Below are 14,198 nucleotides of genomic sequence, written 5' to 3'. Positions count from 1 at the left end.
GTGTTTCTTACAACTTGTCAATAAACCTAATCCATGGATATTGACATGCAGCCAGAAGTCGTGTTTCCCGACATTTATGTGCCTGATTTGACGCCGAGGAAATACATAAAACAAATCTGCCTGTGAATATTTTATATAACTATAATATAGGTAGGTTTAAATCTGCGCAATCACTTATATCAATGTTATATCGTCATATTGTCCAGCCATAAAGCATATAGTTTTATTGTATAGTTTTTGTCAGTGTTTATTTTAAAACACACAATTATGCAGAATATAAGATGGAAAATGTTTAATTGATGATTTGTCAACATAATATATAACAATACAATATATATGGAATGATTTTACTTCAAAATCCAACAATTGACACAAAATGATAACTGCCAATTCATGTTTCTCTGCCTGGAGTCCAGTTGTTTCTGTGAATTTCAGTGATCCATTTGCTTTTTTCTGTAGCTTTCGGGAGTTTTTAAATATATACCTCGGGAATACCTCATTATGTATTTGTAGCCTACTTAGTCATTTTGATAGTAGTCTACACTAATATACACTTACAGCCTGTGTTGCCTTCATATAAGGCTTTTAATTTTTTGCAGCTCTAGACAGATTTGTTTTTTCGTTCCAATATGGCTCTTTGAACATTTTGGGTTGCCAAACCCCTGTCCTACGCTGTTTACGTTCAGGGCTTCCAGGTTCTACGTCAGAACGCTGGCTCATTATTGGCCGAGGCTGTTAACATGAGCAGCACGAAACATGCATGGTGAACGAAGATGAACGACATTAGTGTGAGAATTTAATGACAGAAATTTCATTTTTGGGTGAACTAATCCTTTAATAATGTGTGAAGTCTTGTCCTCATTCCCTGTAGAGATATTGTTTTTGCCCATGAACTTTATATCACTCTGCCCTTTCCAAAAAGCAAACAGAGAGAAACTTTTCCAACTGCAGCACCCTCCTGTCTTGTGCAATATATGAAAACTTTTTGCTCTGTCCACTGTTATGTGGTATCATCATCAATAATTCATGAAGTTTGTGCCAATTTGTTTCGGTCACAGAGGCATGTGCTGTGCGCATGCAATTGTGTGGTTCACTTCCTGTGTTTATAAATGAGTGTAAGCCATCAAAATGATCTGTCAGGTGTTCCCCATGACATTAGCAGAGGGTCTGACTTTCACTTTAAAATGAGTATATACACACTTTATTTTGAAATATTAGGAAGCTTGTTTCACAGACTGCTCTGTGGCAGAGATTAACTTTAAATAACTTGAAATAAATTGGAAGTCTGACCAAAAGCACAGCAGTTGTGTTTTCTCACATCTGGTTTGGGTAGTCTCTTGGTTATGAATAGTAATGTCTCATCATTTATGTCTCCCGCATAACTGTTTTATTGCATAAAGGGGAGGCAGGCGTTGGGAGCCCAGAGCTCTTCTCAGCCTGATGTGCATTAGCATAACCTTTGATTAACTGTTTTCCCATATGGCCCTTGTGGTGCTTGGATGTTTAATTTCCCGCACAAAGGGCTGCAATGAGCCTTCCATTAAGTGAGAACAGCCTCGTTTCATGCCAAGAACTGAGCTTGATGTCCATGTGTGAAGCATTTTACCTCTTATTTACCTGAGAGGAATTCCAGTTTTAATACAGCTTTTTTTAATACAGCAATTTAAGTAGTCACTTTAAGGCCCCGTTTACACTTTTGCTATGGTTACGCCTGTGGTTTACACTACGGCGACGTTTTCGAATCTCAAAAAACTGAGACTTTCGAAAACACTGCAGACCTCATAATAGTTTGAAAACGCGGCCGTTACGTTTCAGTATAAACGGACCAAAATGGAGACTTTTGAAAATGATGGCGTGCCTGCCCACATACGCTCTGCGTATCCTTGACAACCATGTAAACAATAACATGGAGACTGGCTTTGCTGGCTTTGTTGTCATTTTTAGCAGTCACTGTGCAGTTAAACTCTGTATTTTATAATACTGCAGCTACCCACATGTGCAAGAGGCAAATGTTTACACTTGTACGCGCATGCCCAGCGCGGCCGTGTAGTGTAGATGGAGATTGTTTGTGAAACGCTGTGGAAACACCAGTGTAGACGAGGATCCTTTTCATTTTAAAACACTGTTTAAAAACGAAAATGCACTAGTGTAAATGGGGCATTAGGGGCTGTTTACACAACACTTTTTTCAACTAAAAACTTAAAACTTTTATTGCGTTTTGGCCGTTCATTTACATGACAACAGCGTTTTGGGTGCCTGAAAACGCAAGCTTTTGAAAACGGGTTTCAAAGTGCAAGTAAACAACAAAAACACGAATCTGTGGAAATGATGTGGCCTGGCAGCAGAAAACACTGGTTTAAGTTGTTTTTGTGTATAAATGTTTACATTAGATAACAAAACATCAAACCAGTGGCATTTATTTTAAAGAAATTTTTTTTTATATTTATATAGTAATATTAATATAATTAAATTCATAATATAAATATGTAAGAATCTTTATAATGTGTGTGTGTGTGTGTATATGTGTGTGTGTGTGTATATGTGTATATATATATATATATATATATATATATATATATATATTAGGGCTGTTCAACGATAACCGTGGTTATCGTGTACAAAATAAGAGTCTGTGTTTACGTAATATATGTGTGTTTGTTTTGTGTATAATTATTATGTATATATAAATATACACACATACATGTATATATTTAAGAAAAATATCTTCATTCATATATAATTTAAATATATAAAAATATAAATATGTTCATATATTTATACATACATGCTTATATTTCTTAAATATATACATGTATGTGTGTTTGTTTATATAGACATAATAATTATACACAAAACAAACACACATATATTACGTAAACACAGACTTTTATTTTGTACACGATAACCACGGTTATCGTTGAACAGCCTTAATATATATATATATATAAATATAAACAAATATACCCATTATGGTCCTTTATATTAGGTGGCTTTAACTACTATGCACTTACATCCAAAAAATAAGTACAATGTACTTATTGTGTTCATATTGTATTGCAAAACACTTTTGCAGCTATATATGTGGGATACGGGTAAAGTCAGGGACAGGTTTGGTGGTATGGGTAGGTTTAAGGGTGGGTTAATGTGTAAGGAATGGGTCAAAAGTGTAATTATAAATGTAATTACAGAAATTAATTACAGATGTAATCACATGCAGGTATTTTTTTTTTAATGTTCAATGTAAAAACATGTATGTACACAATAAGTGCATTGCATCAAATGATTAGTTTAAATGTAAGTACATAGTAGTTAAGGCCATGAATATGAAGTGGGACCCAAATTATTAACATTTTGCAGATTCTGCATAATTTTTTGCATCATATTTGTGTGGTTGCTAGATTGACTGATTGACTGACTGATTGATTGATTGATTGATTGATTGATTGATTGATTGATTGATTGATTGATTGATATTATAATCTAATGGTAACAAATAAGACAATTGCTGAAACTGAAAGGGCATGTATATATACCCAAAACAATATTCACTCAGAATTAACCTAAATTGAGAACAGAAACTGTCCTTTATCCGTTTACAGGATTGTTAGTTGATTTAACACCTCTGTAAATGAGCCAAGCTGCCATGTTTTTGGCTGATGCCAATAATCTCCATGTCTGTCACTCTTAGGCAGCTTGGATTGAAATCTGAAATTGTGACGTTCCCTCTTATTGTGATTTATGCTATATTCAGGTCAGCACAGACTCCAGATTTTTTTCACGTTGTATGTTTGGTTTGTGGTTTTGAATTATGTGTTTCTACAGTAGAAGTGATAGTCTTCATGCCCCAGTTGCTAGATGTCATTTTGGCTATGTCATTTCTTCTGCGCTTATCATGATTTGACCCACACTTGCAACCACATGCTTTTTCCTCCATCTCTCAAATGCAGTGGATCAAAATAAAAAGGGCAACATGACTAATTAGTGTGTTTGTTCAGTCATAAGCACATTAATAACTGTCATTAATTGCCTAGCATGCAATACACAAGCAAAAAAAAGAAAACAGAATGGATATCAATAATCTCACATCCCCCAAGCCACCCAATCAAAGATAGACAGACCTTGGCTAATACAGAAAGTCACGTTACTTGAAGAGTTATGACTTTGTCTACCTAGGCTATAATTCATATTAAAGATTTTCTGATGTACTACCATATTCAGGTTTCAATGACTAACCTCATAAACATCCAATGATTTAGCACGTGACTCAGTCCTCGGGGTGTCTGTTGTAATGAAATAGTAATTTCTTCATTCAAATGAAACATGTCTGTTGTGACATGAGTGTTTCTGTAAGCTGTGCCTCCTCGCATGACTTTTTGATGAAAACTTGCTCAACAAATTGGATGTAACACCTATAGGTCTTAAATTCAAAAGCTGGTGCTGTCAGGCCTGTTGAATATTTAATGGCACAATAAAGCTGGGCCATAAAAGAACTAAATAGATAAGTTTGTAATTCAAATGCTCCATATGCAGGCTAAATTATGTATTTCCAATGCTTTTTCAGATATGTTCATGTATAATGGAGGTGAAGGCAAGGCAATTCTAATAAATGATATATAGCAATTGATTCTGGTGAATATAGAAATGTAAATCCTATGAGTTGTAATGTATCTTGTTTCTCGTTATAGATGATGTGAGAGAATTTTTTTTATAACGAGTGGGCCGTATTCCCAAAAGCAGTTTCATATGGTGTGGCGTAGAAACACACGTGTGTCATATTCTTTTGGCCAGGCACACAAGGGAGTTTTTAACTGATATCAAACCATTTTCAGTACATTGTTATGATGAGGAGTAGAGCCTTTAATGGAACTATGATTTGCTGTTATTGTGAGTTTAATTGACATGCGGATGGAGTTTTAATGTCTGTTGTTGTCTCATTTGCACAGAGACATTGAATGCATTACACCAAGTCCTTTCCAGAAAAATGACAAGTGATAAATCTTAAATGTTTTTGTCCTAAACAGCTGTGACCATGACAACTACAACATATATTTTGTTAGCTGTTCGGCCTCTATTTTTGTTATGTCATGTTGAGTAACTGGGTTGCTAAATGCGATTATACATCAGCATGTTGCATCAAAAGTTCGTGGTCGGTAAAAATTTTTTTTAAGTGTTTTTGAAAGAAGTATCTTATGTTCACCATTTATTTGATCAAAAATACAGAACAAACTGTAAAAATGTCAAATATTACCATTTAAAATAATGTTTTTTTAATATTTTTAAAAATGTAAGATATTCCTGTGATGGCAGTCTTCAGTGTCACATGATCCTTCAGGGATCATTCCAACATGCTGGTTTGGTGCCCAAGAAACATTTCTTTCAATTATTATCAATGTTGAACTGTAACTTTTGATTAATTGAATGCTTCCTTGTTGAATAAAAGTATTAATTTATTTAAAAAAAAAAAAAAAAAAAAAAGCTTTTACTGACCCCAAACTTTTGTTTACAGCTAAGAGTCTGAGCCAGAATACTAGCTAAAGTGCTGAATGGTGTTAACAAAAGCAAACGTGACGTAAGAAGTGTCCGCGATCCATTTTTCAGCTCGTTTAGATCTCTCTCGTTTAGATCTCTCTTTGAGTCAGTCGCTGGAATCGACTCCTCGTCGTAAGTCCAACTCCGTATCGGCTGAGCTACCGAGAAATCTTGGTTACAGCCAAAAAAAGTGAAGCGCACTCCAGTAAGAAGCGTTTTAAAGTCGCGACATGATATTGCGCGAGGAGACGCGAAAGCCAATCTTTATGAATCCTTAATCCGATCCCGGCCGTCATCGAAAGCGCTTATCGCCGTTTTACCGGCCTCTAGCGTTCGTTTCTGTCGGAAACCGCAGCGAGACGTACTCGTCGGTACGTCATTTTGTGTCTCGCGAAAACGTGCCCACGGGTACGTCTCTCCCATGAGACCAGGTTGTAGGAAACACATTCCCCAAATCCTAGACAGGCATATAAACAGTCATGTGACTACCTCAATTCATGTGACTAAATTATTTGCTCAGATTATTGGCTACTACTACCTCCCAGAATTGTCAAATAAATGCCGTCAATCCACCCACAATGAAATCGCATTGTTCCACAGTCATCTTTTAAACCACATTTTAAACATCAAATATGTTCTGATTAGCCGATCAGATGAGATTTGTTAAATCGCACAGCATTTTCACTTTCAGTGTGTATAGAAAAATTGCCAAAAGTTTGTAGCTGTTGTATCTGGTTAGGACACTGTGTTTGTTTTTGTACAATAAGCCTGTTACATCCGTCCATATTCATCAGTGTATACCTGATTGATTTTTTTAATAAACAAAATAATCAGAATCCTTATTGGATTATCTCAATTGAAATCCAATATCCATTTCTTTCTCTCCCACTGTTATATGTCTAACATAAAAAGTCAAATATCTAGCAGTGTCAATGTTTCTCCCCCTGAAGACTAATAGATTCATATATTAATACATGTCAGAGGTGGGAGGTTTGGAGCGATTTGTTTGAATGACTTGTGAAATGTGAGACATTTGCATTTTGTTTGTCACAGTGGTAGGATATAAAGTGGGTTCTATCCCCGGAGGGAATCTGCACCCGTGTGATTGAATCTCCCTGATTTAATGCACTCATCACTGACCCGTGCTTCCTTCTCTCTCTCTTTCTCCCAGGAATGTGAGTTCAGCAGGAGAGGAGGCTCGGCGGCGGATGAGAGAGTGCGAGGGTCTGACTGACACGCTGCTTTTCGTCATCCAGACTTCCCTCGGAAGCAGTGAGATTGATAGCAAGGTACACTTTCCTCTCGGGATCTGTCCATCTCTCCCAGCGCTATAAAGGCAACCTGTTGTAAAAGTTTTTATGTCTGTGTGAATGTGTGTGTGTGTATGCTCTGTAACAAATAAACAGCTCTGTGGTTGGCTGCTCTCTGAAGGTTGCGAAGGCTCGCTCTTCTTAATGGCGTTCTTTAATCATGATTTAACTGGCAGCCCTTCTTCAGGCCCACCGTGCTAATAGCAGAGCGGGGGGATGCATCCGTCCTAATGAGAATTGAAGAGCAGAGGGTGTGGATGTTGGAGCATGGCACAGTTCTTTCCCTCTGGTCATTTTCAGACCTTCCCACAATTCTCGCTGTCTGAATCCCCCCGTGGCGCACTCTCAACCGCCACTCTTCACGGTTTCCAAATGCACAGTATGTCTAATAGAAAAACTGTACTTGAATTTATTGTGATAACTCTTTAGCTTTTATAGCCTGTATATGGAGGATATTGAACTTGCTCAAAGGGTTAAAGAGAGAGTTCAGCCAAAAAGTTATCACTGTCCTGTAGTGAGAAACTTTTTTAATATAATCATATATTTTAGTAATCATTAAATTAGGTATCAATCATAGGCTTAAACACTCAAAAAATGTATCCTGTGAAAACCGTTTGAAATCGGACATTGCATTATTATTCTTTTTTTGCATACTCTGACAGTTTTGCACAATAAAAAAATGCATAGCCTTTCAAAGTATACTCCAATTAGTGCTTGACACATACGCATTAGAAAGTTTCATCCTTGTTCTGTGTCTACGCTTTTTCTCTCCAGAAGTTATGAGTGTTAAAAATGTCTTTGTACTCGTTTAAACTGGAGTTGCAGTATCCTCTCATACAAGTGCTCATCAATGCAGATGATTGTTGACGTCACCATCTTAAATAGTTTGTTGTTCAATCTCATCAATTTCTTTTTTGACTGTGAAACAACAGGCTGGGTCAGTGTTGCCACCTTAGTGTTGCACTAATTAGCGCAAAAAAATTTAGGAGGCATGTGCGAGCTGAACATATGCTCGATTATAATAATCTGTTTGCGCACTTACTATGCTGATGATGAAATTTACATCACCCTTGAGTATGTGTAAAAACTAGGGCTGTGAATTTAACACGTTAATTAGATTAATTACGGAAAAAAAAGAATGCGTTAAAAATTTGCGCATTTAACGCACTTGCCCCGCCCCCAGACCTAAATAGGTCATCTGACATTTAATACAGTTGACTGATGATGAATATGATGCAGGGCAACAACTCACTGCGTGATATAGCCTATAGACTGCAGTTTGAACGTCCATAAAATTCAAAAAAGGTGAAAGGCAATCGATTTGAACCCTTTGAAGCGTAACACCGATAAAATCAGAAATTTCACTGCTAAATTCAGACATGCATTCGCGCTTTGGCTGGCGCAGAGCCAGAGATGGACGCACTCAGTGCTTTTCATATCACAACTATTCAGTGTGTTTAACCACATAAAGTATATTTTAAGTTATACATTATATCTGAGCCAGAGTAGAGCCATGAGGACACTATATTTGAGAGCGTGCGAGTTTTGTGGAGAGATTCGTGCTGCACATTACATTGATGCGCACTTGACATGCATCATTAAAAAAATGCCATAGTAACTGCCTCAAGTGAACTATAAAAATTAAAAGAGCATTGCGTCTGAAAGCTGCAGTCGTTTGTTATTGGTTAAAATGAATGGAGAATATCTAGTTTTTCTGTGGGTGCTCAGCGCCTATATAGCATATAGTTCATGATAGGCTTGTTTGTGAATATTTTGAATAAAAATGGAAAAACTAAATAAAAGTGATACATCTGATCTGTCATATAGCGCTAATGACGCGTCACCCCCCACATTAATATTAAATGTGCACATATTGTGAAGTAATTTAACAAACTTAGTAATCTAGCTTTATTGATAGCTTCAGTAAATTAACTTCTCTTAGAAAATGATTCATAAAACATCAGTTGATCATATGTTTACTTTCAATTTCACATTTCCATATTGATATATATATATAAAAACATAAATTTTAAAATAGTCAACATATAATTCACTCAAAAATTTAAATTCAGTCATCATTTACTCAGCCTCATGGTCCAAAGGTTTGTGTAATAAATTCTATGTTGAATCAAATAAAATATTTCTTTCTGAATCTACTTTTTGTAATGTCTATGTGATGCTTTACACAATAAGGACTTAAGACAAATTATCTTTTGGGGATAATTTTGTGATTAATTCGATTAATTAATCGCCACATCATGTAATTAATTAGAGTACAATTTTTAATCACTTCACAACCCTAGTAAAAACCAAAGTACACAGTTTTATGTATCCCCACAATCTTCATGTGTCGCTAAAAATCTGATCTGTTTTGTAAACCTAAACTCCAGACAACTCTTTTTTTGCATACCACTGCTAAAAACACAGATCAGACCAAAAGGGCATCCATCAGGCACACTGAAGCACTTGAGAGTTAAAAGCACACACATAAGCGTGGAAAGCATGTATAGTGGGCTTCACCACTGTGCCATTTGTCCCCATTTTACTGCGACTTTTTGAAGTTTGTCTAAAGATAAAAATACTAATCCTGTAACGCTTCCTGTAAATGCACCTCCAGCCAATGGTTACTACTTTTCTTCTTCCTTATGCCCATTTAGCTAGTTTTAGAGCACTAAGCACTCTTTTTCATCCATCATTGTGCTTTTCACAGCAACATCAACCATTTCATTCAACACATTGGCTTTGAAAAAGGCCAATCACCTTAATCACTCCAATTTCTTTATGTGTGGTGATTTGCCATGAGCTGTTTTGCAGGTGTTGGCTCAGCAGAGCTATAATTGCTGAAAGCATGCCGCCCGTGGTCTTAATGTGCTGTTAACCTGTGGTTGGACAAGCTCTCTCCTGTTGACTTTTGCATTTAAAATGAGGACCTTCTAAATTGCTGCCAGTAAGAGAGAGAGTGTTGCCCCAAATGTCACCAGGTGCAATATTTCCAGGGACATTTCAGCAGAACTTGTTTCGTTTTCCTCAAACACGTGGAGAAAGCAAAGTCAGTTGTGGCTGGCACAGAGAAGGGCTGTTGTAAGTCAATATGTTTCTGTATGTCTGAAATGCCAGTGCATAATTCTCAGAACATTTTTCTGATTACAGTCATTATTTTTGTTTGTGCAGGGCATGGTCCTTCTCATTCCATAATGGGGAAAAAGAAAAACATGGAGATTGAGAAAAACACTCGTTTTTCATCATCATTTTGAAAGCATTTATTTTCTATTTTCTGCTGTCAAGCATTGTGCTTGCTCTGCTGTGTCTCCTTGTAATACCCTGTTAAATGGAGTGTGAGCCGATGGATTTGGCTGGTCATTTTTCCCCATCTGCGGGTATATCCTTTAATCACATTTAAATGGGAGACCATGTCAGACATATAATTAAGTACTTTCATATACTTAGTGCCAATGCGGCCTACACTCCCAGCCAACACTCTAAGAAAAGATGAGACAGAGGAAATAAGACAAAGTGAAAGAGAGACATGGACAGAGGAAAATATAAGGGTGAAATAGAAGAAGTTCTTGAAATAGAAGATAGGCTTTAAACACAGTAGGACATAACCTTGTTGTCTTTGACGGTTCTAGAAATGTTGTGTTTTTTTAAAATACAGGGATTTCAAAGTCAAGCCACTTAATAGTTTAAAGCAAAGTTTAAAGAACTGGATAACAAAGGTCCAAACAAAATGCAGAAAGTAAAAAACTGATTTGCAGGCCCAATTTCAGGATAAACTACTAACGCTTAAGGGTCCGTATGAAACTCTATTGCATGCCAGAAGTTTGAGACACCTCCTCCAATGGCTGCTTTTGTTTCTGAACTCTTGTTAATTGTTATTCAACTGAACAGCAGAACATGGAGTGCATGCAGAGTGCCGTGTGTGAGAGCGAACAAATGTGTGTGCTCTCCTGTCTTCTGTCCAGCATGAGTTGAATAGATGAAGTTTGGCCCCTCTGGCCAGATGGGCTCTATCAAGAGCTCAGTGGTGCTAGACTAATACCTGCCCAATATCTGTCTCTCTCTTTCTCCGTCAGACCATAGAAAACTGTGTATGCATTTTGAGGAACCTCTCGTATCGGCTTGCAGCTGAAACGTCTCAGGGACAGCAGATGGGGACGGACGAGCTGGACGGCCTCCTGTGTAGCGATGCCAGCGGGAAGGACGGAGAGACCTCGGGCTGCTGGGGAAAGAAGAAAAAGAAGAAGAAGTCTCAGGACCAGGTGGGCCATTAAGTGCTATTTTTAGTTCCTAATTTTGTTTTGATGGTTTCCTACAATAGGTTCACATGCATCAGAGGTCAAATTTTTTTCTCATTTCTCACAGTGTCTCAAAATGTTTGATAAAGGATTCGGTCTCTCAAATCCCTTCCTTTCCGAGAGCCTCATTTGCTCTGATTAGTCAGATGGCCAACACTCAAAAAAATTAACTTTCACTGTTGTTAGTTTCACTCAAACCACCCTTGTTCGCATTACTTAAACTCATGTAACTACATGAAAGTAATTTAACTGCGTTGTTTCTACTAAAATTGAGCATTGTCAGCTTTACTTAGTAAGTGTTTGTTCAGTCAACTTAACATTGCTATGTGAAACGCACACATTATTGTTGACATAACTAACTGTGCAGTGGATCCGTAGTTCCCAGCATGCTTTGCAAGGGACTGCATTAGGAGAGTAAATTTATGGATTAAAGTTTTATTTTATGTGTTTTTCAGTAAAGGGAAAGATTTTGTTAGTTTATGTTAGTGTTTAATGTTCAGTTATATTGGACATTTATAGTAGTTTCTGTAATGTTTTTGGTTACCATCATGCAGAAGAGTGTCACCTGTGTTTAGGCTGTGCGCACTCATATACACATGTTTATAGGATGAAATTCCTGCTCTCAGTTATTTTTTGCATGCATTTTGGGGTGAGGGGCTGCATTCTGATATGTTGTATCCTTTTTATTTAAATGATTATTCAAAAAAAAAAAAGTGTTCACCTTACGTAATCAACATAACATTATTAAGTAAACTGCACAGAAATTTTGTCAGCTTTACTTGAATTCTTTTGTTCATTCAACTAAATAGTTTTTTGTACAAATTACTCAATATTGTTGCATGGAACCACTTGACACTTATTTTTTAAGTAAATCCAACAATTCATTTTTTGAGTGAAGTCTGTTGTGATTGGTCTACTGCTTAAAGCTTGTGTCGGAAAAGAAACGGCCATTACCATATCTGGAGGCTTCCTCAGCATTCGTATACACAGTGATGGTGATGGCATCGGTTTTACCTAATCAATTCGAGCCTGAGTCCTCATCCTTTGGAAGTGCATGCTTCTTGAAAGGTTGATAACATAAAAAATGGCAAGTCCTGCCACAATTGTAACATTATGGAAACAAAATAGGTTTTTAACATTGTTTTAAGTTGACTGTGACACATGGGAGCTGAATAGATGGCAGGTGGAGACGCAGATCTAAGTGCAGGGAAAAAGTACAACAAAACAATAAACACAAGAACCGGAAACCAGGGCACATGGGGAACAGAAACATGGACAATCTACAGACATCCACAGCAAGGTACAACAAGGGAGACACAAAGGCTATATATACAAGAGGTAACAAGCTAACAAGACTAATCTGGGAACAATCCGACTAATCAACAGGGAAAAAAACAATGAACTACAAACGTGGCACTAGAAACAGGAAGAACAACAAAAGTCCTGACAAGACTTGGGGAACATATAACAGAGAGATAGGAGCTTTATTTCACAGTAAAATGCTTTTCTGCTTTTGAAAGTGAACTGAAATTAGACGATTCATATCAAAATATGAATAACGCAATTAGCATTTTCGACACACACCCTTCGTCGCCTCAGAATAATCCCAATTTATGTTTCAATAAATTCCCCAAATAACAGATTTACACATCATTCTTTTATCAATTACTTCCTCTGCAAACGTAACGCTCACCACCTACACAGAAAAGCACCGTCAGACAGTGAGTTTCCCCAGTGACACGCTCTACGGCTGATAAATCACGGTGTTTGTGGGCGTCAGACTAAAGGGAGGGGGGGAAAAAACCAACCTTTTTACAGGCAGCTCCTCCATAGCAGAAGAAACTCTTCATTAATCTCAAGCAGGAAAAGTCAGCCAGGATCCTCCGTGCAGACGCGGAGGGGGAGCGTGGAGGTGGGAGAGCAGTTGTGTAACACAACTCCCTTTGGAGATGTCCCGATCCAGAGGAGCCATAAAGCTAATAGCCGGTGATATACTGGAGCCAAATATAATCCTCTTTATCTTTGATACTATCTAAAACAAGACCTGCGTTTACTGCAAGAAAGAGCTGTCCATCACAACACGCTCTAGTCGCTATGTCCCGAACAAGGAGCAGCAAAAATTTGAAAGCAGTCAGATTGGAATAAAACATCAAAGCTATTGCTCTGTTGAGATTATGAAAGCATAGGCTGTTGTATTAAACATAGTTTGGGGATATTTTGCATTTTCTTTTTGCAGCTGAACATTCTAAAATATTTTTTTTTCTCATTCATTACCTCAAAACCCGTACATAAGTTTGCAGATCTGTTTTAGGATTCAGTCAGATGTGTCTACTCCAATCAGATTATAGAAAGGAAGGAGATGCAAGGACAGTTGCCTGTCTCTGCCTGTTGGCCGGCAAAGAGGGCCATTTCTCCCCATTACCTAAGGTGCCCTCTCGTATCATGTGCCGGACCTTCTCCTCAGCCGAGACATTTTGAAAGAGGACACCTGGGCCTCCGGGCAACAGAAGGCTAATGTACTCTGTTAAATCATTTATCACTAAATGGCAGTGAGGTAGCCCAGGAAACCAGAGCATGCCGCCGCGGCTCTGTCGGGGCAGGGCAGTGGCGTTTAGCGTAGCTAATTGACTGAGAGGAGAGAGTATGTAAACCAGAGCAATTTCAACCCACTGAGCACTGATACCCTTCTTTGAGTTTACTCTGAGAAATGGGGCATGGCGTGCTCATTACTCTAAAAGCTTGCCGACAAGGAAAGGGCAAGAGAAAGTTTGTGACAATTTGATATGCTGTTTTACGCTCTGATAGTTCAGAAGAAGCATTAGGATCACATTGTCATTTTTAGATTTATCTTCACTCTCATTTTGTGCTGAAAGACAGATTTGACTCATTTTAGATGCCCAAAAAGATACATTTCCTGAAGAAAATATTAGTGGTGCACACCAGTTTAGAAGCTTAAAATGTGCAATAGTAATGGGTCAGTGACAAATACAGATGTGCGAGATGATCTAACAGAGAAGTCTTTTAACAGTCTAGTTTACACAAAGTTCTTAGAAATGTAATCTTT

At 37.5% G+C, this 14,198-nt stretch overlaps 1 protein-coding gene across 3 annotated transcripts in view; it reads left to right on the top strand.

The window, feature by feature from the left end:
- The window catches only part of ctnnd2a (catenin (cadherin-associated protein), delta 2a), a 374,070-nt gene that overhangs the window by 297,425 nt on the left and 62,447 nt on the right, over window positions 1-14,198 (top strand). For all 3 annotated transcript variants that reach the window (XM_067377392.1, XM_067377391.1, XM_067377393.1), the window contains 2 exons: window positions 6,701-6,818; window positions 10,913-11,098. In XM_067377392.1, coding sequence (XP_067233493.1) covers window positions 6,701-6,818; window positions 10,913-11,098 — 304 coding nt within the window. The remainder of the gene's footprint in view (window positions 1-6,700; window positions 6,819-10,912; window positions 11,099-14,198) is intronic.

This window comes from Chanodichthys erythropterus, chromosome 23 (assembly GCF_024489055.1).
Source record: "Chanodichthys erythropterus isolate Z2021 chromosome 23, ASM2448905v1, whole genome shotgun sequence".
NCBI lineage: Eukaryota > Metazoa > Chordata > Actinopteri > Cypriniformes > Xenocyprididae > Chanodichthys > Chanodichthys erythropterus.
The sequence above is the reverse complement of the archived record's forward strand: the minus strand, read 5'-3'. Positions and strand labels throughout refer to the sequence as shown.